General features: G+C 28.5%; 1 protein-coding gene and 1 long non-coding RNA gene across 2 annotated transcripts; one reads left to right on the top strand and one right to left on the bottom strand.

The window, feature by feature from the left end:
- The first annotated feature begins 208 nt into the window (after nt 1-208).
- On the top strand, nt 209-3,798 carry LOC108481468 (RHOMBOID-like protein 1). The gene is made up of 6 exons (XM_017784597.2): nt 209-1,159; nt 1,400-1,563; nt 2,600-2,763; nt 2,852-3,111; nt 3,271-3,397; nt 3,582-3,798. The coding sequence occupies exons 1-6, from the start codon at nt 747-749 to the stop codon at nt 3,702-3,704; spliced, it is 1,251 nt and encodes a 416-aa protein (XP_017640086.2). The 5' UTR covers nt 209-746; the 3' UTR covers nt 3,705-3,798.
- A 20,615-nt stretch (nt 3,799-24,413) lies between these two features.
- Nucleotides 24,414-25,238, bottom strand: LOC128292322 (uncharacterized). Its single transcript, XR_008282357.1, has 2 exons — nt 24,842-25,238; nt 24,414-24,714 (listed from the first exon to the last, which is right to left on the bottom strand). It is a non-coding gene; the product is annotated as an uncharacterized LOC128292322 (long non-coding RNA).
- Nucleotides 25,239-25,415: the final 177 nt, after the last annotated feature.

Below are 25,415 nucleotides of genomic sequence, written 5' to 3'. Positions count from 1 at the left end.
AAAATCCACAAAAATCAAATGGAGATTTGCATTACTTTTTACTATTATTAGGAGCACGGTTTTAGGACAGTACATGATGCAAGCAATGGTGAGGAAAATTTCTACTGAATAATTTCCTATTACATTACACATTTACACACATGTTTCTTTCTCCTTATAAAACTTGCATAAATTCCTCTTGTATTTTCCTAAAATAACTTTTGACTACCATCTTGCTATCTATACTACTCTACTTTGCAAGCTTTTTGGTCTGAATTTAAACGTGATTCTTTGTTAGAAACAATAACTTGTTATAAAAATAATCACTTTGTTCATATCAAATAAATGGAAACTTAACATTATAACCCTATCTCTAACAAGCTGTATTCTTCCATAACCAATATCATTGAATCAACAACAAAAAGAAAAAGAAAACCGGCTACAAGGAAGGGTTTGTCTGAACTCTGAAACACGACAGGATCTGTGTAATACCAGAATTCAGAAAACCAAACCTTTATTATTATTATTAATGATATATTGAAACACAGTTAACTCTTTTCCACAATGGGAATCCTCCCATATGTTCTGTTTTCTTGTTTTGTTTGATCCCTAACTGAAAAACCATGCACATATGTCCCAAAACTGTGAAAGAAAATTACCTGTATGATTTTTTGTTTTTTTTGCACTTTGGGTATTTGATTTTTGGTGTTTGAAGGGAGAAGGGAAAAAAAAGGGTTTGTTTTGAGGGGTGTTTTGCAAGACGGGGCATGGATTCCAAGATTGAAATCAAGGTGACCAATCCAAAGAACGGAGATAAGGTAGTGCATTCGGTGAGACCAGGTCGTGCCACGTCACCGTCACCATCGTCACAGCCATCTCAGTCGTCTGACGGGCGGCGTAGGCGGCAGGGACAAGGGTACGGGCATGGAGAGGGAGAGGGGCAAAGGAACAGGGGCAGGGAAGGGCAGCAAGCAGGGCGGTTGATTGATTTCATGCCGTTTAAAAAATGGGTGCCTTGGATGATTCCAGGCTTTGTTTTGGTTAATATTTTCCTTTTCATGATAACAATGTACATTAATAATTGTCCCAAGAACTCGAAGAAATGTGTGGGGAGCTTCCTGGGCAGGTTCTCGTTTCAGCCTTTCAAAGAGAATCCCCTACTTGGCCCTTCTTCTTCTACGTAAGCCTCTTTCCATTTGCATTATCTTCCTTCATAATGTCTTTTAGAATACACTTATATTCCAGAGGGATCATTTTTTTGTTTAATATATGTGGGCTTGTGTTGTTATCTTCTGTGATGTTTCGGCATTGCTTATTTGTTGGAATGATCTTTTTTCTTTTTAAAGTAGAGCAGGGATTGTACAGGGATCAAACTCGGGATTGACAGCTGACCTGTAATGGTATGCTTTTCTGTTTTCAGATTAGAGAAAATGGGTGCTCTTGAAGTGTCTAAAGTTGTCAAAAGTCGTCAAGCATGGCGCATGATTTCTTGTATATGGTTGCATGCTGGTGTTTTCCACATACTTGCAAACATGTTGAGTCTTTTATTCATTGGAATTCGGCTCGAGCAGGAATTCGGATTTGGTATGTATCTTATTCCCATCTTAAAACTTTCTTACCATTGATGACTTCGATATGTATGGGGTTTACGGCTTAGGACGGGTTGCTCTCAACATCATGTACTAATTTACGAAATTGAGATGCGTGCAGGGTTATTTGTATGGTTACTTGCATTCAATGTTCCCGCCTAAATGTTCATAATATTAATTCCTTTTCCTAGCTAATAAATTCATCATGATGGCAATTTCATATGTAGTTAGTTTATTTAAGATCGAAATGTATAATTTTAAAATAAAAATAAATTTAAATTACAATGATACCACTAAATATGACATCCTATATTTGATCGATTGTTGAATATTCGATTTGAATATGTAGTTAATTTCTTTAAGATCAAAATGTATAATTTTAAAATGAAAAGAAATCTAAATTATAATGATATCACTAAATGTGACACCCTATACTTGATTTAATTTTTAGATTTGAATATGTGATATTACACTACGTTACGTAAACAACTCAAATTATCTCATTACATAATCATAAAATTTAAATTATAATTATTATTTAAATCAATTTAATCATCAATATACGTCGTTAAAAAAGGTCAAATTTAAAGTTAGCACTCAAATCTAAACTCAACTATCAAAAATCTTGATGTTGTGTCTTAAAATAGGAGATTTCTTGTCCTGAGGCAAGTCTTGTTTTAATTTAGGTATTTTAACTTCAAAGAGAGCTGCCTAGTCCTTGCAGGGCATGCGTTTATTAAGGTCACCATCTAGGACTTTGATACGCTTAAACAAGGCCTATCACAGCTGTTAGGTGTGCTTAATTGAAGCACAATAGCTCAAAATTTGAGTTCTAATGCTTTCTTAAGGCGTCTTTGTTATTAACCGGAACTTGTAAACCGTTAGCTGCGGCATCGAATACTGCCAAGATGGGATAGAATCTCTGTTATTGCCTTTTGGAAATGCTTTAAAGTTACCAACTCAGGAGTTATTGTACTAGCTTAAAGGTACATAATCCTAATTTCTATTTGGCTCTCTGGTATTTTGGGCAGTGAGAATCGGGATGCTTTATCTGATCGCTGGTTTCGGTGGGAGTATACTGTCATCTCTTTTTATTCAGACCGGTATATCGGTTGGTGCCTCTGGTGCACTTTTTGGTTTACTAGGAAGCATGCTTTCAGAACTAATCACAAACTGGACAATATATTCAAATAAGGCACGTAAGATTGCAACGAAGTTTAATTCTTGGTGCGCTGTTACTTTAGCGACCAAATTACCTTACGGTTTCGGTTTTTTACGTGCAGTTTGCAGCGTTGTTAACTCTTGTTTTGGTTATCGTAATAAATCTAGCTATGGGAATCCTCCCACACGTGGATAACTTTGCTCACATCGGAGGATTTATCTCCGGCTTCCTCCTCGGTTTCGTGTTCCTAATCCGTCCCCAGTTTGGATATGTTAGTCAGAAAGAGGTTCCTCCAGGATACATTGCACCTTCTCGTAAACCTAAACATAAGACATACCAGTACGTCTTGTGGGTCTGTTCTCTGATACTATTGATTGCAGGGTAAGGAATCCATTTGGTACACACGAAATCATATAATCACTCATCATCATGTTCAAAATAAGCCATTGCCATGCATGAGTGACATTATACTCCATAGCCCCATGCTTCTATGTACTTTCACTGATGCAATATGTTATGTTGTGGAACAAAATTTCCCAGATTCGCCATTGGCCTAATACTTCTCCTTCGAGGGGTTAACTTGAATGAACACTGTTCTTGGTGTCATTATATGAGTTGTATCCCGACGCCATTGTGGAGCTGCAAAAACCGACAAGTGTATTGTCAGGTTAGTTTGTCAATTCGTGCTCGTTCTCGACTCGATTAAAGAATCGCATATCTGAATGACTCGAAGTAAATCAATAGACAGTGATACTTGAAATAAAATAGCAGAAAACACTACTTTAATCCATTGGAGAACAATTATCATTAAATAGAACATTACTAATATTTTTGGATAATTGTTATCGCAGTCGACCGAGTTCGGGAAATCGTTGAACTTGACATGCATAAGCAATGGGAAAAGCGAAATCTATCCGTTAACAGAGGAAAGCACTTCCCAAGTTCAACAGCTATGTTCTAAGCTCTGTGGTTGATGCATGACCATGTATAGGAGAAAGATTTTTCCAATTTTTTTTTAAATTTTCTTAATTTCGAGTACTCCATTAATGGAATCTTTTTATTTATAAAGATGCAATAGATTCAATATTCTTTTTTTTTTCAATTGAAAAATATTGCATTTGTTTTGTAATTAAGATATTGAGAGTTTCTATTTGTGACTTTTTTTTCCCTCTTTTGAATTCTATTGATGAAGAATTTACGTTAGTTTATTTACAAAAGAAAAAAAAAACCTTCTATTTTTTGAAATGGATCCTTTTCTTGCTAAAAAACTTGACTAGCATGGGGTTTCTTCACATATTTGTATCTGCTAAATAAAAAATCTGTAATTTTTTTCGAGCATCATAATTGACAAGTGAAATTTACCAAAAAAATAAAGAAAAATTCAAAATAAATTTTAATTAAAATCAAATAGAAAAGCAATAGAATTCTATGGATTCAAATTTCAGGTGATATATCTCTTTCAAGGCAAAATTGATTTAGGGTTTGAAAAGATTATCACTTATAAGCCGAAATAGCTACTTGTTCAGTGAAGAACAATATGAAGCAATAATGTTACATTGAATGCAACTATGTATTGCAAAGTGTTTCACATTTGCCAAGTGATAAGAGAAATTCCAAAAGAAAAATCTAATATTCTTAAAAGTATATTCGCCAATTTTATAGAAAATATTGTCGTCTTTCAGTGAAGAACAACACTAGGCAATAATGTTACACTGCATGCAACTATGTATTGCAAAGTGTTTCACTTTTCCCAAGTGATAAGAGAAATTCTAAAAGAAAAATCTAATGTCTTTCAAAGTAGATTCGCCGATTTTATAGAAAATATCGCCATCTTTCAGTGAAGAACAACACAAGGCAATAATGATACACTGCATACAACTATGTATTACAAAGTATTTCACTTTTTCCAAGTGATAAAGAGATATTCGAAAAGAAAAATCTAATGTATTTAAAAGTAGATTCACCGATTTTATAGAAAATATCGCCACCTTTCAGTGAAGAACAACATGAGGCAATAATGTTACAGTGAATGCAACTATGTATTGTAAAGTGTTTCACTTTTGCCAAGTGATAAGGGAAATTCCAAAAGAAAAATCTAATGTCTTTAAAAGTAGGTTCGCCAATTTTATAGAAAATAATGTCGTCTTTCAGTGAAGAACAACACGAAGCAATAATTTTACACTGCATGCAATTATGTTTTGTAAAGTGTTTCACTTTTGCCAAGTGATGAGAGATATTCCAAAAGAAAAATCTAATGTCTTTAAAAGTAGATTCGTCGATTTTATAGAAAATATCGCCGTCTTTCAGTGAAGAACAACACGAGGCAATAATGTTATACTACATGCAACTATGTATTGCAAAGTGTTTCAATTTTGCCAAGTGATAAGAGAAATTCCAAAAGAAAAACCTGATGTCTTTAAAAGTAGATTCGCCGATTTTATAGAAAATATCACCGTCTTTCAGTACTTAACAACACGAGGCAATAATGTTACACTACATGCAACTTTGTATTGCAAAGTGTTTCACTTTTTCCAAGTGATAAGAGAAATTCCAAAAGAAAAATCTAATGTCTTTAAAAGTATATTCGTCGATTTTGTAGAAAATATCGCTGTCTTTCTACACATGTTATGCTGCATACAACTATGTATTGCAAAGTGTTTCACTTTTTCCAAGTGATAAGAGAAATTCATAAAGACAATCTAATGTCTTTAAAAGTAGATTCGCCGATTTTATAGAAAATATCGCTGTCTTTCAGTGTAGAACAACACGAGGCAGTAATGTTACATTGAATCCAACTATGTATTGCAAAGTGTTTCACTTTTGCCAAGTGATAAGAGAAATTCCAAAAGAAAAATCTAATGTCTTTAAATGTAGATACGTCAATTTTATAGAAAATATCGCAGTCTTTCAGTGAAGAACAACACGAGGCAATAATGTTACATTGCATGCAACTATGTATTGCAAAGTGTTTCATTTTTGCCAAGTGATAAGAGAAATTTCAAAAGAAAAATCTAATGTCTTTAAAAGTAGATTCGCCGATTTTATAGAAAATATAGTCGTCTTTCGGTGTAGAACAACTCAAGGCAATAATGTTACACTGCATGCAACTATGTATTGCAAAGTGTTTCACTTTTGCCAAGTGATAAGAGAAACTCCAAAAGAAAATTCTAATGTCTTTAAAAGTAGATTCGTCGATTTTATAAAAAAATATCATTGTCTTTTAGTGAAGAACAACACGAGGCAATAATGTTACACTGAATGCAACTATGTATTGCAAAGTGTTTCACTTTTGCCAAGTGATAAGCGAAATTCCAAAAGAAAAACCTAATGTATTTAAAAGTAGATTCGACGATTTTATAGAAAATATAACCGTCTTTCCATACAGAACAACACGAGGCAATAATGTTACACTGAATGCAACTATATATTGCAAAGTGTTTCACTTTTGCCAAGTGATAAGAGAAATTTCAAAAAAAAAAATCTAATGTCTTTAAAAGTAGATTGGTTGATTTTATAGAAAATATTGTCGTCTTTCAATGCAGAACAACACGAGGCAATAATGCTACACTACATGCAACTATGTATTACAAAGTGTTTCACTTTTTCCAAGTGATAAGAGAAATTCCAAAAGAAAAATCTAATGTCTTTAAAAGTATATTTGCCGATTTTATAGAAAATATTGCTATCTTTCAGTGCAGAACAACGCGAGGCAATAATGTTACACTACATACAACTATGTATTTTAAAGTGTTTCACTTTTGCCAAGTAATAAGAGAAATTCCAAAATAAAAATCTAATATCTTTAAAAGTAGATTCGCCAATTTTATAGAAAATATCGCAGTTTTTCAATGAAGAACAACATAAAGCAATAATGTTACAGTACATGCAACTATGTATTGCAAAGTGTTTCACTTTTGCCAAGTGATAAGAGAAATTCCAAAAGAAAAATCTAATGTTTTTAAAAGTAGGTTCGCCCGTTTTATAGAAAATATCACTGTTTTTCAGTGAAGAAGAACAGAGGCAATAATGTTACATTGCATGCAACTATGTATTACAAAGTGTTTCACTTTGGCCAAGTGATAAGAATAATTCCAAAAGAAAAATCTAATGTCTTTAAAAGTAGATTCGTCAATTTTATAGAAAATGTCGTCGTCTTTTAGTGAAGAATAACACGAGGCAATAATGTTACACTTAATGCAACTATGTATTGCAAAGTGTTTCACTTTTTCCAAATGATAAGAGAAATTCCAAAAGAAAAACCTAATGTCTTTAAAAGTAGATTAACCGGTTTTATAGAAAATATCGTCGTCATTCAATGAAGAACAACACGAGGCAATAATGTTACCCTGCATGCAACTATGTATTACAAAGTGTTTCGCTTTTGCCAAGTAATAATAGAAATTCCAAAAGAAAATTTTAATGTCTTTAAAAGTAGATTCGCCAGTTTTATAGAAAATATCGTCATTTTTCAGTAAAGAACAACACGAGGCAATAATGTTACACTGTATGCAACTATGTATTGCAAAGTTTTTCACTTTTGCCAAGTGATAAGAGAAATTCCAAAAGAAAAGTCTAATGTCTTTAAAAGTAGATTTACCAGTTTTATAGAAAATATCATCGTTTTTCAGTGAAAAACAACGCGGGACAATAACGTTACATTGCATGCAACTATGTATTGCAAAGTGTTTCACTTTTGCCAAGTGATAAGAGAAATTCCAAAAGAAAAATCTAATGTCTTTAAAAGTAGATTTGCCAATTTTATAGAAAATATTACCATCTTTCAGTGAAGAACAACACGGGACAATAACGTTACATTGCATGCAACTATGTATTGCAAAGTGTTTCACTTTTGCCAAGTGATAAAAGAAATTCCAAAAGAAAAATCTAATGTCTTTAAAAGTAGATTAGTCAATTTTATAGAAAATATTGCCATCTTTCAGTGAAGAGCAACACGAGGCAATAATGTTACATTGCATGCAATTATGTATTTCAAAGTGTTTCATTTTTGCCAAGTGATAAGAGAAATTCCAAAAGAAAAATCTAATGTCTTTAAAAGTAGAATATAGTCGTCTTTCAATGCAGAACAACACGAGGCAATAATATTACACTGCATGCAACTATGTATTGCAAAATGTTTCACTTTTTTCAAATGAGAAGTGAAATTCCAAAAGAAAAATCTGATGTCTTTAAAAATAGATTAACCGATTTTATAGAAAATATTACCATCTTTAAGAAAAAAAGAGAGAATCTATCCCACTTAATATCATTAGTTTTTTTAATTTTATAGCTAGAGTTGGCCAATTTTTTAGAAAGTATCGTCCGTCCCATCGATAAATAAATATAAAATTTTCTTTAAAAGATAAATTATTTCATTTTACCATTAACTTTTTTAATCTGATAAGTAAAAGTAAACCCTCATCTACCCATTACCCCTATAGCTCCAAAGTTGAAAAGGACAATTGTGAATTGTGCAAGCAATGAGTAACTAGTAAGGTACCAGCCTACATGGAAACTAGAATGGGAACAAAACCAAGATGATGATGCCATTTATGCTTGCTGATTGAGTAACATGTTTTTAAAAGCTTTGTCATTTATTCCCATGGAGATTGCTTAAAGCTGAGATGAAAACTAAATCCCCTCAAAGCATGCATTGTTTCATCAAAATAAAGTGCATGATTTGGGGAGCCAAAAGCAAAAGGAAAAACGGTCCCTGCATATCCGACCAATGGTTTGATAAAGTGCAGGCAAATACTCTCTCCATGATGCCCTTACATGCCTTCTTTGAGCACAACACTAGTACTTATTATTGCCCTCTAAGTGTCATTCTTGGTTTTGCAATTTACAATATTGGACTTTGAAGTCAGATTCCTATCTCGAAAATACATTCTCCAATTGCTTCTTTTGTCCACATGATTAACCAGCATGACACTTTAGTTAAAGGAACTCGAGTTCCTACCTGAATTGTGAAAAATGAGACCTGTTTTGGTAAGTTGAATTAGTGAAGCAGATATTGATTGGCATGATTATATTGGACATGTGGCTAGTGAGCATATGAAGTTAAAAAGGCGTGAATTCCCAAAAGGAAGATGATGCCTTGCAGTTGGAGCTATTACGAAAAGGACTGTTGAGGGGAGAGCAATGGCCAAAAAGCTTAACAGCAACTGGAGCTCAGATCCTGTCCCTTCAATCAGTTTTTTACTAGAAGGTCAAAATTTATCATTGCTCAATTTGACCCAAATTTATCCCCCCCTGAAAAATATGTTATTTCATCACTAATTTTTCATTAAATGCTAAAAAAATAAAATATTTATAGGATTAAACTGATTGAATGAAAAATAATTGAAACGAGTCAATTTTAAAGACGCTTATAATTAGAAATTTTTTCAAATGATACACAGAAAATTGTTTTCAATTAGAAGTTCTTTCCGTTATTTTTTAGCAAAAATACTTTTAATAGAAAGTTCTTCCCGCTAAGTCAACAAAAACAGTTCCAGCAAGAAGCTCTTTTCCTTCTACTTTCAATTGCTATTTAGTTAACTACTAAATCATTTTTTCTTAAGAAAACAATTTGGTAAAAAGAGTTAAATATTAAAGTGATAAAAAATATTAGTACTAAGTTATAAAATATAGAAATATTAGAGGACAAACCTATTTTTATTTAAAAAATAATTTGACAAAGAAAATCGAAAATTAAAGTGATAACAAATTTAAGATAAAATAATAAAATATATAAATAATAAGAGTTAAATTTATTATTATATTTATTTTTATGACAAATATCATCAAAACTTACAAATATTAAACATTTTATTTTGTTTTTATTTTTAAAATACTATCTATTAAAAATATTTTCCTAAATGAATTTACTAGAATCTCTCTATTGGTAATACTAAAAGTTATATCACGGTAGTGTCAAAAAGGTATTACCATTTGATATTTTTAAGATAATTTCTCTTTCATATGTGGCAGGTTGTTATTGTGCACATTTCTATTAAAATTAAATTAATAGTTGAAATTAAATTAATTAATCGATTATCAAAATTAATTCAAGGGTTTGTTAAAGTTTGGTGGAGTTGTGACTACTGATATAATAGGCTAAAGAAAAATATTATGAAAATAACATTAATGTAATGTTTTTAATTTAGTGTTTTCATGAATTTTATTTTTAATCTAATGTTTGTTTTTTATGTTTTTAGTTTATTGTTGTAATTATGTTATTTTTGAAAAATTTTAATTTGACAAGCGGTTAAGTGTTTTAAAACTTGATTAATGGTAGTTCAATTTAAATAATAACTGAACCAACCGAAAACTTTTAACAATATGTGCTTTTAATTATAGATATATTAGATGTGGGTGAAAAAATTTATATAACATATTTATAAATAAATTTGATATAAAAATTAAATATAGATTTGCTTAAAATGATAAAGTTAAGATAGTGAATTATGATGTAATGTATTTTTATAGGTTTATAGGATAATTTTTTTTACCATGAGGGGTGCAACGGCTAATTAAGTTGGGGGAGGTAACGGCTAATTAAATAGCCGTTGAGAGTAGGTGACTTTTGGGGAAAAAATCTTCTTATTAAAAACGCTTTTGCTGACTTGACAGAAAAAAAAATAATTTTCTACATATCACCTGAAAAAGCTTCCAGTTGGAAGCATTTTTCAAAAATTGACTCATTCCCATCATTTTTCATTCAATTGGCTTAATTCCCTAAATATTTTAATTTTTTAGCATTTAATGGAAAGTTAATCTTATTTCATTAATTTTTTTCTTTACATATAATGTTACAGTTATGTAATCAATTCAGTTAGCATTAACGTTGTTGCATAATGGTGTTTTAAAAAGAATATAATTAATTATGAGTTCATAAAAATTAAAAAGAATATAAAATTTAGTTAGTGTTAGACACTGTGGTAAGAAATATTACATTTTCAATAAAAGATTTCAAATTTAAATTCTAAAACGATATTATAAAATAAAAATAAAAAAAAAAAAACAACTCCAAATTAAGAATACCAGAAAAAAATTGTTCCATGGTCAAACTGGCTTAAAAAAGACTAACGTCTCTGGCTCATGGCTCAGGCTGGCCACTGTAATTTTATTCAACGAGTGTACAAATTGCTCCAGCAAATCAGTCTATCAAGCTGGCCTTTGCATCCCAATTTCGCAACACTTTGTCTAATGCAATCTTTCGCCTCTGCATTCCTTCCTGATAGACTATGCACTCAACTCATTTTGTCTAATATATTTTATAGTATTAATTTTTATTATTGTATAAATATTATTTAAAATTTTAAAATTTATATATTAAATTATTTACAAATTGATTTGTAAAATTAAATGTTGAACAACTGTAACAAAATTAGTTATAAAATTTATCATTATATATTAAGTCATTGTCGAAAGGGTGTAATTAGATTCTAAATTATTTTAACTTTAAATATATAAAATTCTCTTTTTTCTTCAAGCAATTTGCTTCTTATATTTTGTTTTGCTTAGCGACACTATCAACTTCTGGGTTAGCAATCACCTACCCTTTTTCCCCTCCCACCAATCTTTTTTTTTCTTCTCATTCACTCCATGTATTTTTTCTTTTTTTTTTTCAGTTTGCAAATCTATTTTGTGAGTATTTTTGTTGTCTTCACAAGTTATGATGGATAGATGACGATGTCTGTCGTTCGCTAAAACTCTACCGGCCACTAGTAGTTTTTATTGAAAAGTGAGTGGCTCTTTGTTAGCTTCTTAATCTATTTCTATTTTGAAAATATTTCAGAATAATAAATAATTTCACGAATTGATTTGGACCCCGTGTTGTCTTTAAGTTTTATACTTTTTTTTGTTTGTTTTTCCATTGTTTAATAAATCTTCAGTTTTAAAATTTTTTATCTACTCTCGTAACACGGTTTTTAGTCTTGCTTATGCATGTAATCTTATTTTTACAAGTGATTTTAGGGATGTTTTTGTTGTCGTCCTATTTAGTTTGGTGAGTGTTCGATTCTTTGTCGATTTTTGCTTGCCACTTTGGACCATCCGAGGCTGATTTCTTTACCGTGTTTGGTGCTTGTAATCACTCCATATATGTTGTGATTGAGTTGTCACAAAATCAATTGTCAATGTGTCATAATGTTCTATTGATGCTGGGCTGAAACCTTTTCTGTGTTGATAGAGTTTGTTCTTCTCCATTTACTACAACTATTTTTTTTCCCTGAATTGTATAATTTTATTTATTGAAAATATTAATATATCAATTAATTATTAATTAAATTAAATGTTATATTTACAAATCGGTCATAAAAATTATGATTATATATTAAATGCTCCTAGGAAGGGTGTAATTAGTTAATTTTCTTGAGTTTTCTTTTGTACCAACAAACTTATGTTAAAATAATTTAAATATTAAGATAAATATTATTTAAATTTATTTGAATTTAATATTATTTATTTTATGATAAATTTTACATTATTTTTATTTTTAAATTTTAAATTTTAAACTAAATAGTAAAATTAGATTAAATAAAAGACAAGCAAGAAAAGAGAAATTTATCCAAAGTGAAATAAATGTTTAAAATAAAGAGCTGTTACTTGTAAAAAAATTGTAATGTGAATATCCTTATTTATTTAAAATCTTGTAATATATAATACAATTTTTTTTCATGCGATACACTAATTGACATAATATATAATACAAAGGGTAATCTACAAAATAGTCACTTTTGTTTGCCTCAAGTTACATTTTAGTTACTTATGTTAGAAATGTTACGTTTTAGTCACTTATGTTATTATTTTGTTACGAAGTGATCACTCTATCGTTAAGTTCCGTTATCTCTCTAACGGTAATCCTACATGGCAGTCCAACTAGATTTTAGGTGTCAACTTGGATTTCTAAATAGAATGAAAATAGATTTTTATTTAAAAATTTAATTAACTAAAATTTTTAAACCTAAACCTTAACTAAAAAGAATTGATCATCTCCCCTTTTTTATTTTTCTTCCATCTCTTCTTTTTTTCAATGGTTTTTTGGTTTTCCACTTTTCCCTTAAAAACCAAGAAAATGAAAAGAAAAAAAAAACTTATTTGGAGTCAAAAGGAGTTTAGAAGAGAAAAAAATTTTACTTGGTCTTTCCTTTCATTTTTCTATCAAAAGAAAAATAAAAATAAAGAGAGAATATTTGGTTGGGTGAGTATTGGGTTTGTGTAAAGCTCCACCAAAACCACCATTGATGAAGAGACAGAAATTGTACTAAAGTGAACAGCTTCTCTCTTTTTTGTCTTTTGTTTTTTGTTGTTTGATGAACAAAAATACTCAAATTTTAATTTAAGGTTTTCACTAAACAATAAAAAATTTAATCTTTTGTTTTTCAGTATTGAATAAAAAAGATAGAGGAATGCAAAGAGGAAATACCTAAATCCTCCATTGAATCCATCTTTATGAAGTAGTCAATTTGATTCCAACTATTTTGATCTTAATAATAGTTTTTCCAATCAAATGAAAAAAAAAACCATTAAAAAAAAAGAAGAGAAGGAAGAAAAGTAGAAAAGAGGAGATGAACAGTTTTTTTAGTTAAGGTTTAGGTTTAAAAATTTTAATTAATTAAATTTTTTAATTAAAAATATATTTTCATCCTATTTAGAAATCCAAGTTGTCACTTAAAATCTAGTTGGACTGCCACGTAGGATTACCGTTAGAGAGATAACGAAACCTAACGGTAGAGTAATCACTTCGTAACAAAATAATAACATAAGTGACTAAAACATAACATTTCAAACATAAGTGACTAAAATGCAACTTGAGGCAAACAAAAGTGACTATTTTTGTAGATTACCCTAATACAAATGTAATTATTTAAAAAAATATAAATATAGTTGGTATTAAGTTAAAAAAGTTGAAATTGTCAATTGAGTATTAATTTAATTAACATCAGCATTGTTGTCAATGGAAAAGGACGTGTGTTCAAGTTCACTGAAGCGCATCCAAAGTATTTTATTTCAAGAAAAACGGTGGTGCTTGCGGTACATTCCGAGAAATCAAAATCAAGTTGCAAATTGTCTAGCTAAACAAGCCTTTTCCAGAACTAATAATTTGCAAGTGTTCGATACTCTTCATCCGATGGCACACACGTTAATGGATTTAGACAAGAATAAGAATGTTTTTTCTTTACAGAATACTATTTTATAATTAGTTTTGTTTTTACTATATCACCAAAAAAAGATTAGGGAGACACTATGAATAATCTTAAGCTTTGTATGAAAAAAAAAATTAAATTTTATTGTATGGGTGTTATAACTCACACGTGGATGCAGGGCTATTTTGCAAGTGAAATGTATTGATGATCAACCAAATCTTTTTAAGGGATACGAATATTTTACATGTGGGTGTTGCAACTTACAATGCAATAAAAATGTTAATTAATCAATTTCTTGAGAAATTTAATCCGATTTAAAATCAAATTTTGAACCTAAAAATGAATGGAAATTCAATGATTTGCAATTTACACAGAATTAATAAAAGGTGTATTCCAGATTTCTTAAATTATAAACATTAGTAATGAATAAAATGGTCCATATTATTTTAATATTATAACTAATGAAACAAGTATATCATTTGTCCATCAATGAGTTAATCACTTAAAACAATTTTTAAATTGTTTCAAAATCTTATTTTATAATGAGAGATTTATTTATATAGGTTACTTTTACATTTTCTCATAATTTATTCTATTATTAATATTTTAATAATTTGATTATTAAATTTTATATTTTATTTATGTAGATCATTCTGTCAAGTTTGAAGTAAATAAAATTCTTTTAACTATTTATTTTATGTAAAAAAATTAATTGTTAAATATATATATATATATATATATATATATATATATATGTCAAATACCAAATTTAGCGCTAGAAGAAATAGGGATAAAAAAATTTTAGATTCTAATACATTATAAGAATAAGGTAAGCAAACTTAGAATGCCTTAAAATTATTCTAGTCAAGGAATTAACAAGAATAAATCTGTTAGTACAGTGGTAAAATTTTAACATTCTCTTAAGTCCTCAATTTGAAACTCTTTGTGCACATTTCGGTCAAAATATTTTATTTTCTTATTATTTTTACCCCATAAAGTACCAAATTTTCAAACTAACCTAGACCAAAATGATTTTTTTTTTAAATTTAGTCATTATTTTAAATCAAATCCTAATTTTAAACTAACTCCTAATCCTATTTTAATTAGGGAAAGAAAGTTTTATAAATAGTTAATCTTTTCAAAAACCCAGAACTCATATTTAGAAAAAAAATTTAAAGAAAAGCTCTCAAAATTCTCTCTTCTTCTTCTCCATTGCCAAATCACCTTACTCAACTCAAGGTTTCAAGGTTTTCAATTGCAACCCTCTCCTCTCAATGATTGTCGATTTCTTCATTTAAAATTAAGGTTTTTGTGTCTTCAACCAGGTGTGGGATCTAAACTTAAACTATTGTATATGATTAATCAATGGAATTGTTAAAAGTTAAGACAATCTATTATACGATCCCTTAGAGAATAATATGCGAACCCTTAGTAAAAATTAGGCGATCACTTAATACATAGTATGCGAACCATCACATTATATGGTATGACAAAGTATGTGAACCCCCACATTATATGGTATGACATAGTATGCAAACCCCCATGTTATATAGTACATATGACATAGTATGCAAACCCCCAAGTTATATAGTATGTGATTTAATATGTGCATGTGCGAACCCTACATGTGAACCTGTTATGTATGTGTTAGTTGAACAAGCACAATATACAATCTAATATTAATATATAGATACAAGTTTTCAATTTGCATGAAAAAATTATATATGTGAAATTGATATGAATGAATGCATGAATACATGTCATTAAATGATAGTATGAAATAATAAATGTGCTTAACAAGCATAGCATCGATTGTTGATAAATAGCATGATATGTTGAGTTTATGTGCATGATTACATGAAATTAGGTATGGAGGACGGAGGAGTTCCGTAAGAGAAAGTGGCAATTTAAGTCCACACTTGAAGTCAGTACTACACGAAGTAGGTGACAATGTCATCAAAACTAGGTAAACCGGGATGATAGTTTAAAAGCCATCGAAATTGGGCAACCGGGATAGTAAATTATTGTAGTAAAAGTCATCGTCACAGATGGCAAGTGAATGCCCATCGTCACCGGAAATTCGGGGTGGTCAGTTATTGACAAGTGTTTTGGAGTGCCGAATAATGCTTGAGGGTGGATAGGATGGATGGGTGGGAACTTAAAATTAAAATTTTGCATTACATCATAAACTGTACATGCATTGATTTATTTAATGTTCCTTACATTATGCTTAAATTGCTATGATGCTATAAATTGAATGCTTTATGGTTTAAACCATTATATATAATGGTTTAAAAATTAGACTCACATTAAGCTGTCATAAACTCACCCCTATTTTTCCTTACCTTTCAGGTAACGCAAAAAACTAAGATTCGAAATGGCATCGGAGGAACCTCAGACTAGCATCTCATTTTTATTGTTATTATTATTTTAAAATTTTCATTATAGTTTTCCTTAATCGTTTTATTAGGATTATTTATCGGGTTTTAATTATTAATTATTTATTGCTTTTATAACTATGGTTTGGGATTATTTAGCTTAATAATCTCGAGGAATGATATTTAATTAACACTCTAATAAATGCATGTTATATGGTTTAGAAAACTACTATTCTTTATAATGTTTCTCGCTGCTTTGCAAAATACTTAAAGTTTTAATAAAGTCTTTCCTTAACCCTTTTTTTTTTAACTTCACATTAATAATATTGTAAATGAATTACTAAGTAAAGTCGGTTTGAACGATGAATGTTTTTCTTAAAAACAATAAAAAACGATGTTCATACAAGAAAAGGAATGACTTTAATGGATCACTTCGGTGATCAATCTAACATCTTTAATTTAGTCGAAACTTTTAGGCCGGGTCAGGGTTGTTGCATATATATTAATATAAACGATATTTTAGATCTATATAATAGAAATATCATATTGATTCAAAATTTTACATATATAATAAGTATAATAATATTGATAAATTTAATGGTTAGATTGTTAAAATATTAATTGTAAAAAAAATTATGAAAGAATGTAAACAAAACCGTGTTAGTTTGATGCGGATTCAAATTCATCCTTCCCCTAGATTTTATATGTATATATCGTACGTTTCCAAAGTATGTTGAATATATAAAGTTTGATTCAAAAGGGAATTTGATTGTCGATGTCCAATCTTCAATAAGGAAGGTAACACAATTAAAGCACCAAAAGAATGGGGATGGCAGTAACCCAAGACCAAGGGCACCCCAAATTTCCACCACCCCAGGCTAAATGTATCTCATTCTGAAAATGAAATTAAAGCAACCCCCATCACCAAAAACACCGTGCAATTTTAGCTCATTTGATGGAGATGTGGTGGTTGTGGACTGAAAATTCAAAGTCACCTAGTGTGGCATGATTCAGCTGATAAATATTAGCGTTTATATTTAATGCTTTGTCAGTTTTTAAGTTTACGTGTTTGAATCAATTAGAGTTAAAATTAAGTATTTGAAATATTTGAAACATATTCAAAGTCAAATTAAAATAGTTCTAAAGAAGACTAATACATTATGGGACTTAAGTCATAATAATTCTAGAGATAATTCACACATAATTTATGCTTTATGAGAGTCGAATTTAAATTTAGAGGCGGATTTAGGAAGGTTGGCAGGGTCTGACCTCCCTAAAATAGAAATTTTACTATTTTGGTCTTTTAAATTTTTAAAATTTTAAATTAATAAAAATAAAATTATACTTTAATCCTAAAAATAATAAAATTTTAATTTAATCATTTAAAATTTATAAAAATATAGAAAAATTAATTTCTGTACTCTAAACTTTTTTCTAATTTTGAAATACAAATTCTAAATATTGACCCACCTATCATATTGAATCATGTTAGTTAAAAGTTTGGACCCAGATGACCTAAAATTCTCACCTTTATTATTTAGTTAATAATGTCTACAGTTGAAAACCTATATTTAGCATTAATTTCAAATATGCAGATAAAATTGGTAGTTTGAATTTTAGAACATAAATAAATTAATTAATAGACAAGCTTGAAATTGAAGATTTTGAACGTATTTATATTGGATGCAACTGCAATTGACCAATTTGCATGCCCAATTATGATAAGATTCCTTGGTTTTACAGGAAAAATAATAAGATAATAAAGAAAAATTAATAATGATTGGGATCCATAAGGTAAGTGATATATAGAATTTAGGTGACTTGATATTTAAAAAAATAAAACTAGTGGCTGAGAGAGTGCATGCCAAAAACTAATAATTGTGTCATTTTTAATGAAATATTTTCTAATTGTTTTATAAGCACTATGAATTCAAGTCAAATCCTTGATTTGCATAACAATATTTACAGAAAAGAGCATTATGAAAAGGCATCTAAAATTGTTTTAGCTTATTGGAATTTATCATCCCTCAAATAAAGACAAACAATAGCCCAAGTTCATAATTTTAGTATCTTAGAATGGAGATAATAACAAGAGAAAAATGGGTTTTCAATTTTCAAAGCATATAATGTAAAAAATATGCTTTGGTTAGGTAATTGACAAATAGAAAGATTGCAAACATATGTATAGGGAAAGTAAAAGCCACTTCAATTACATATGTTTTTTTTTTCAACCATTTGACTCACTTAAAAACAAATGAATAAGTTATTTGGCAAGGACAAATGTCTATCATTTAAATATTTATTATTAACTGATTTAATGTTAGCTCAATTGATAAGGATATTGTTATCAATATTAAAAGATATGAGTTTAAGTGTATTGAAGAGTATTATCCTCCTATTTATAAACTGGGAGAGGCTACGGATAATTTTAGACATTGTGTAAAAAAGTAGATATGAGCAGAATCTATAATAAAATTATTAAAAATATATTTATAATTAACAAACAAATAAATATATTGGTAATCTGGGTGAGCTGAAGGGTCTAAACAGTCAAAAACACAAAACTAAGCCATTTTCAGATCACAAAACAGCCATGCATTAGCTGGGAAGAGATCATCTTGTTTCAATCTAGAGGAGCCGAAATGTGATTATCTAGATTCACCGGCTACATATACCTCCTCAACCCAAAACGTATTTTCAGTCAAATTAAATCTCTCTTGGGCTATTATATTAATAAAGTGGAGTAAGAGTAACAGAATTTATTAAAAATGAAAAAATCAATATCTAAGAAACCCTTTTCTCTTTTACCAAAAAGGAAAACAAAAGTCAATAAAGAAAATTAAGTGCAATTGCTTTTTTCCCTTTTTCTTTTTTTTATAGACTTTTGACTTTTCTTAAGCAATGCAAATTGCAAATGAATCAAGAAAGAATGATTAGGAATCACATGGGGAGGGGACTACGCGAGTGAGAGGCACCCTCTAATTAGATGCTATGATGAACCACAATGTCAGGCTGGGTCCGCATCAAATCTTTTCATATTTTCCCTACCTTACGTGGGCAAAATTGTTTGGCCCACGTAAATGACGTAAATTTTAGAAAATAGATTTTTCTTTTTGTGGCATGCACATGCACATGGCTATGAGGAAAATTAAAAAAAAAAAAATGAAAAGGAAATTAATATTTTTTCCATATGCATTTTTATCTAATGTACTTGTATCGGATAAACCATTCACGGTTTACTATTTAATTTTAATTTAAATTTTAGGATTGATTTGATATTTTAATATTATTAGATTTAAATTTTCATGATTTTATGATCAAAATAGATTTATGGTTTAATTGTGAATTTGTTTAATTTTATATTTAATTTGTTAAATACAGTTTAATGAGTATAATTCTATTTTAGTTTTAAAATTGATTTAATGAAAATTACTTATTAATATTAATAGCTAATATTATTAGATTTAATTTTTATGATTTTGTTACTAAAATAAATTTAGTGTTAATTATGAAATTATTTTCTTGTACTTAATTTGTTAAATACTGATTAATGAGTATGATTCTATTTTAATTTTAAAACTGATTTAATGAAAATTACTTGCTAATATTAACATTTAATTATGAATTTTCATCAAGTCAACTGTAAAACCATAATTAAACACTAGCGATATATTTGGTTCATTAGAATGAAATAAAACTATAATAGAATGTTATTCTACGAGAATAGAATACAGCTATAATGAAATAAAATTAACATAACAATAATTTGGTTGGATGAAATAAAATAGACATGGAATAGGTATTACTAGAGGTTCTCATGGGTCGGGTTCGGGCCGAACCCAGTTAAAATTTTAGACCCATTTGCTAGGCCCAGTAAAAAAAATGAGACTAAAATTTTGCCCAAGTTCAGCCTACTCATATTAAATTTTTATATAATTTTTAAATATATATAATACTAAAACATTAAAATAAATATTTTTCAACAAATTTAAAATAAATTTTAAAAAAATATGTATAGTTAAATAACACTAAAATAGATGCAACTTAACAAGCAAATATCTCTAAAATAATAACAAAATTAACAATAAAACAAGTGTTATACAATATTCAAATAATAACAACAAAATAGTAGTAATATAATGATGAAATGGTAGCAAAATAGGAAGAAAACAATAAGAAAATAGCACTAAAACAACAATAAAATAACATTAAAACAACAAAAAATAGTAGATCTTTTTGTCGTTTTTTGAATTTGGGTCGGGCTGGGTCGGGCCAAAAATCCTTACCCAATGCCCGGCTTATTTTTTAAACGGGCTTTATTTTTTTAACCAAGCCCATTTTTCAGCTTATTTTTGCCCAAATCCTCCCACTTTTCGGGCAGGCCTTTGAACGAGTAACCTAACCTATGAGCAAGTCTAAGTATTATGTTGTTTGACTAAACAAAAAAATATTTTAAAATAAGTAAGGAATAGATTGAAAATGACAATTTTATCCTTAAATTAAAAATAATACTTTATTATCATTATTATTAGCATGTTATAAAAATTTTAAGTACATTATATTTATTGATAAAATAAAAAATATTTATGATAAATTCTTTATAAAAATTAATATAATTTATTAGTAATTAAAATATAAATTATATAATAATATTTAATATAAAACTGAAATGGTCATTAAATACATGATATTTTATTAATATTATTAAACATTTATGTAAAAATTAACATTGTTATCTTTAAATATTAAATATATAATTTTTGCTAAAGATAAATATCGTATTGAACAAACAAAACATAAGCTCCATATTAAAATATATATATGAAATTTGGATACTAAATAATATATTTAACTTATAATACATCAATAATCTATACTTTTTAGGAAACAAAAAGGGAAAATTGAGAAGTAATGTCAACAAAATATATTTAGTGAATAGAGTATAGTAATATATTAAACTCATAGCGATAAATTTAGTCCCTAATATTTATATTTTTTGTCAATTTGACCCTTTATCTTTTAGGTAAATTTGGCACTAAACCTTTTAAAAAAGTCGAATTTAACTATTGATCTTTAAAAGAAGCCGAATTGTTATTTTTAACAGAAACATTGCCTAAAATGTTAATTTTTAAAGCATGGCACCCCGCATGGTAATTAACATGTACTTCATTCTATTTTTAAAAATTTTATGAACTTTTATATACTTTTTTAAATTTGATTTTTAATTTTTTCAAATATTTTTAAAAATTTTAAATTATTTTTAAATATAAAACAAATAGTGTCATGTCAACATGAAATACACATGAATTGTCACGTGGGTTGCTATGCGAACATTATTAAAAATTAATATTTTAGTTATTATTTCTGTTGAAAAACGATTTGATTATTTTGAAAGATTAATTATCAAATTTAATTTAAAAAAAAGAATAAGACCCAAATTGATAAAAGATGGGTTGAGGGCTAAATTTGGTATTATGCCTATATTTAAAAAATGCTTGGACTATTTTTCATAAGTACTTAATTTTAAAATTGTGAATTTGGTCCATTGTATTCTATTTTGATCAATTTTAGTCATTGTACTTTAATTTAAAATTTTAGTAATGACTAAACAGTAAGAATTAAATTTATTTGTTTAAATTCAATTACTAGTCTTGTATTATGCATACAATTGTAGATTTAGTTCATATTATTCAATTGGATCATTCTAAGTCCCTATATTTTTCAAATTTTGAAATTTGAATGTTAACGCCAATGACAATCATTAATCCATTAGCTAAATTTTTAATGAGTAATATCTAGAAATAACAAGCTAATATAACATTACATATGATAATTTATTTGCCGCATTAGATTTTGAAAATAACATAACTTAACTTAATGAATTAAATAGTTATCATTTGGTGAAGATAAAATTTAAAAATTAAGAAATGTAGGGACTAAAAATAATTAAATTAAAGTAAAAAGATTAAATCCGTAACTTTCGCAAAGTATAAAAACTACTATAGATTTGAACCAACTTTTTATAACCCGTAAAATAGTGACATATCTCAAACTAAAATGAAAAAAAAGAAAAGGAAAGGAAAGAAACACCGTTCCGTCCCTTTAATGATTTAGGTTGAAGTAAAAGTGTGAATGGCTTTCATGCATCAAAGAATACAGACTTATTTAATAAAAATAAATTGAACAATTTTATTGAATAGTTTTTTTTTTTTTAAGCTTATTTTTCACTTTAGCTCTTTTCTTTTACTAAACTATTATTTTATTGGAGAATTTAGTCCATGGAGTAAAATAAAATTGACATGTGATGTTTTTAGAATGTGTTGCGTCATTCTCTTTTATTTTCTTTTATTATTATGTATATTATATTAATTAAAAATTAAAATATATAATATATAGCATATAACATATAACATATAAATAATTTAAAATTAAAAAATATTTTAAAAATAGAAAATAGAAAATATATCAATGTAAATTCTAAAAAGTCAAAATAATATATAAAAATTAAAAATTAGTTAAAATTTGAAAAAAATTAGTTAAAATTTATAGATTTAAAAAAACCCTCAAAATTTTCAAATATATATTCTAAAAAATTATAATTATTTTTGTAAAACACCTCAAAAAATATATAAAATTCTAAAAATCAAATTAATATAAAAATGAAAAATTCTAACTCAAAAATATAAATGATATAATTTGAAATTTTCATAAAAATTAACTCAAAAATTGAAAAAATTCAAAACATATAAAGTATATAAAATTTGTAAAATTTAAAAAAATTGAAAAAGTATATATAATTTCTATAAAAAATTCTTAAAATTTTTAAAAATAAAAATAAAAATCAATTTCAACGATGAATGGTTGGTCAACAACCAATTGTTTATATATATATATATATATATATATATATATATATTAATTTCAATATACTTTAACACCACATGTGACATTTTAAATGGTTGGAGGTTTCATATGGTAAATTTTGATTGGTGCCACATATTATTGATTTTTTTAACATTATTATAAAAATTGGATTGAATTTGGTAATGAAAAAACATGTAATGCCCTAAACTCAGCCTAAACATTATAACTGAATCCTGAGGAGTTACATAAGTTTGTTTTAAAATCAGATTTTAAATTCAAAAATGTGTAATGGAACAATGTCAACTTGATAAATTGTTTTCCAGTTTTTAGAAAAATGCTCATTAAATCTGTTTGATTTTATTATAGAAAACACTTAAGTGATTACTTTATTTTACAGTGAAAATTTTTTAGTATTAAATTTTGAAAACCGTGACTTAGTTTGTAATCTAATACTTTGAAGTTTGTAAAATTATAGTTGTAAAATACAATATAGCAGTTCATGACGATAGAGAAAATTCCAAAACAAATTACAGTCTGAAAAGTCCAAAAAAAGTCCATTAAAAACCAATTTTTTTGAAAAAATCTAGTTTCTGAGTTTCCACCTACCATCCAGTTCTAAGTTTGCCAATTACCTGAGAAGATGAAAACAAAGGGGTGAGCTAATGAGCGCAGTGTGTAACTCAACCCATACAACATAACAAATACAAATATAGTAACAAATATGAATACAGATGCAATTCAAAAATAGATATAGTTGCAAATACTAATACAGACACAAATGGAGATAAAGATGCAGATGCAGATAGAGGTCCTACCCTCATCCGCTACACATCATTTCCGTCCATCCCTACACACCAATTAGGGTAATGAATACCCATCCAACGCCCCACACTTATAAATGAGTGTATGTCACTTTTCAAAATAGCGCAATCAAGTTGTCAAATATAATACAATAATCCGCCAAAATCAAATAAGTGTGGTCAAGCCACCAGATCAGATATGGTTAAACTACACATAAGTCATCCCGAGTTGCCCAGCAATGATGACCCGCCACCTTGGGTTGCTCGACAACGATGGCTTACTAATATCAGTATGCAATGAAACTGCCAGAACACTTCCTCCATCACATCAATATCTCACCCCAGTGCACATATCAGAACGTATTACATACTCAGATGCACATAAATGAATCATGCTTAAACATATTCTCAAATTACAAATCAGAAGCAAAAATTATACCACAGATATGCTCTTGAATGTTATACATACAATATTAATATTTAATATCATGTTTTTAGAAATCTCATTGACAGAGGTAGAATATCAGATTTCGTATTCATAATACATACAGAACACATTTCGGAGCCAATGATATAACTAATTTTGAATTGCACTTCAAATACAACCTAACAAAATTTTACGAAAAATGGCCCACACGCCTGTGTGGCCACACAGCCCAATCAACCCAACCAGTGTGATCCACATGGCTTGACACATGGCTATGTGACATCGACAATAAGCTTTTTGGCATTACGTCGTTCGTTATTTTTTGAGGTTTTCATTACACACCTATTCGTTTTTCGATGTCGATACAACCACGAAGATCCCAAAACCTAAAACGATGATTAAAACCGACAATCTTAGCAATGAAACACCAAATTTTAAACCATTAATTCGGCCACGATCGCTACCAATGCCTTAACAAAATGAAAATCAACCTTTCGGCAATTGATTACTTACCCAAAACCATAGCGGCAGATCCAAAATCCTTAGTTTTCCGTTTTCCGCTCGTTTCACAATCTCCTCCTAACTGTACCAAACAATTAAACTAAAAACTTACTTCCTAATCTCAACAATGATATATCACAACAAAACGAGACCTTACCTAACTTTCTCAAACGTGCAAACAACACCACGTAAAAGAAGTGTCAATGATGAATCAAGAGGAACACAAACGAATAAAAAAATCTTTGAAAAAACATGGAATAATCAGCAAAAGGTTATATTTTTTTTCCTTTACTGTAACAAGTGAAAGAAAGAAAGCAAGGGGAAAAGAAAACCAACGTGAGAGAAAGATGGGAAAAGTGAAAGGGCAAAGTGGGGGAGGGAAAGAGAGAGATTTTTGGGAAATTATCTCAAAAATAAAATAAAATAAAGTTTAAAAATAAAATACTAACCTAGGTGAGAAGCAAACATATGCCCGTTTGCACGGGTAAAGATTCAAACACAAGATCAAAGGTAAGTTAAAGCTTTACCACTAAACCAAGATGCTCATTTTAATATTAATTGAGAGAAAATAATATATAACTCTAAT

Source organism: Gossypium arboreum, chromosome 1 (genome assembly GCF_025698485.1).
Source record: "Gossypium arboreum isolate Shixiya-1 chromosome 1, ASM2569848v2, whole genome shotgun sequence".
Lineage (NCBI taxonomy): Eukaryota > Viridiplantae > Streptophyta > Magnoliopsida > Malvales > Malvaceae > Gossypium > Gossypium arboreum.
This window is presented reverse-complemented; position numbering and strand designations above follow the sequence as displayed.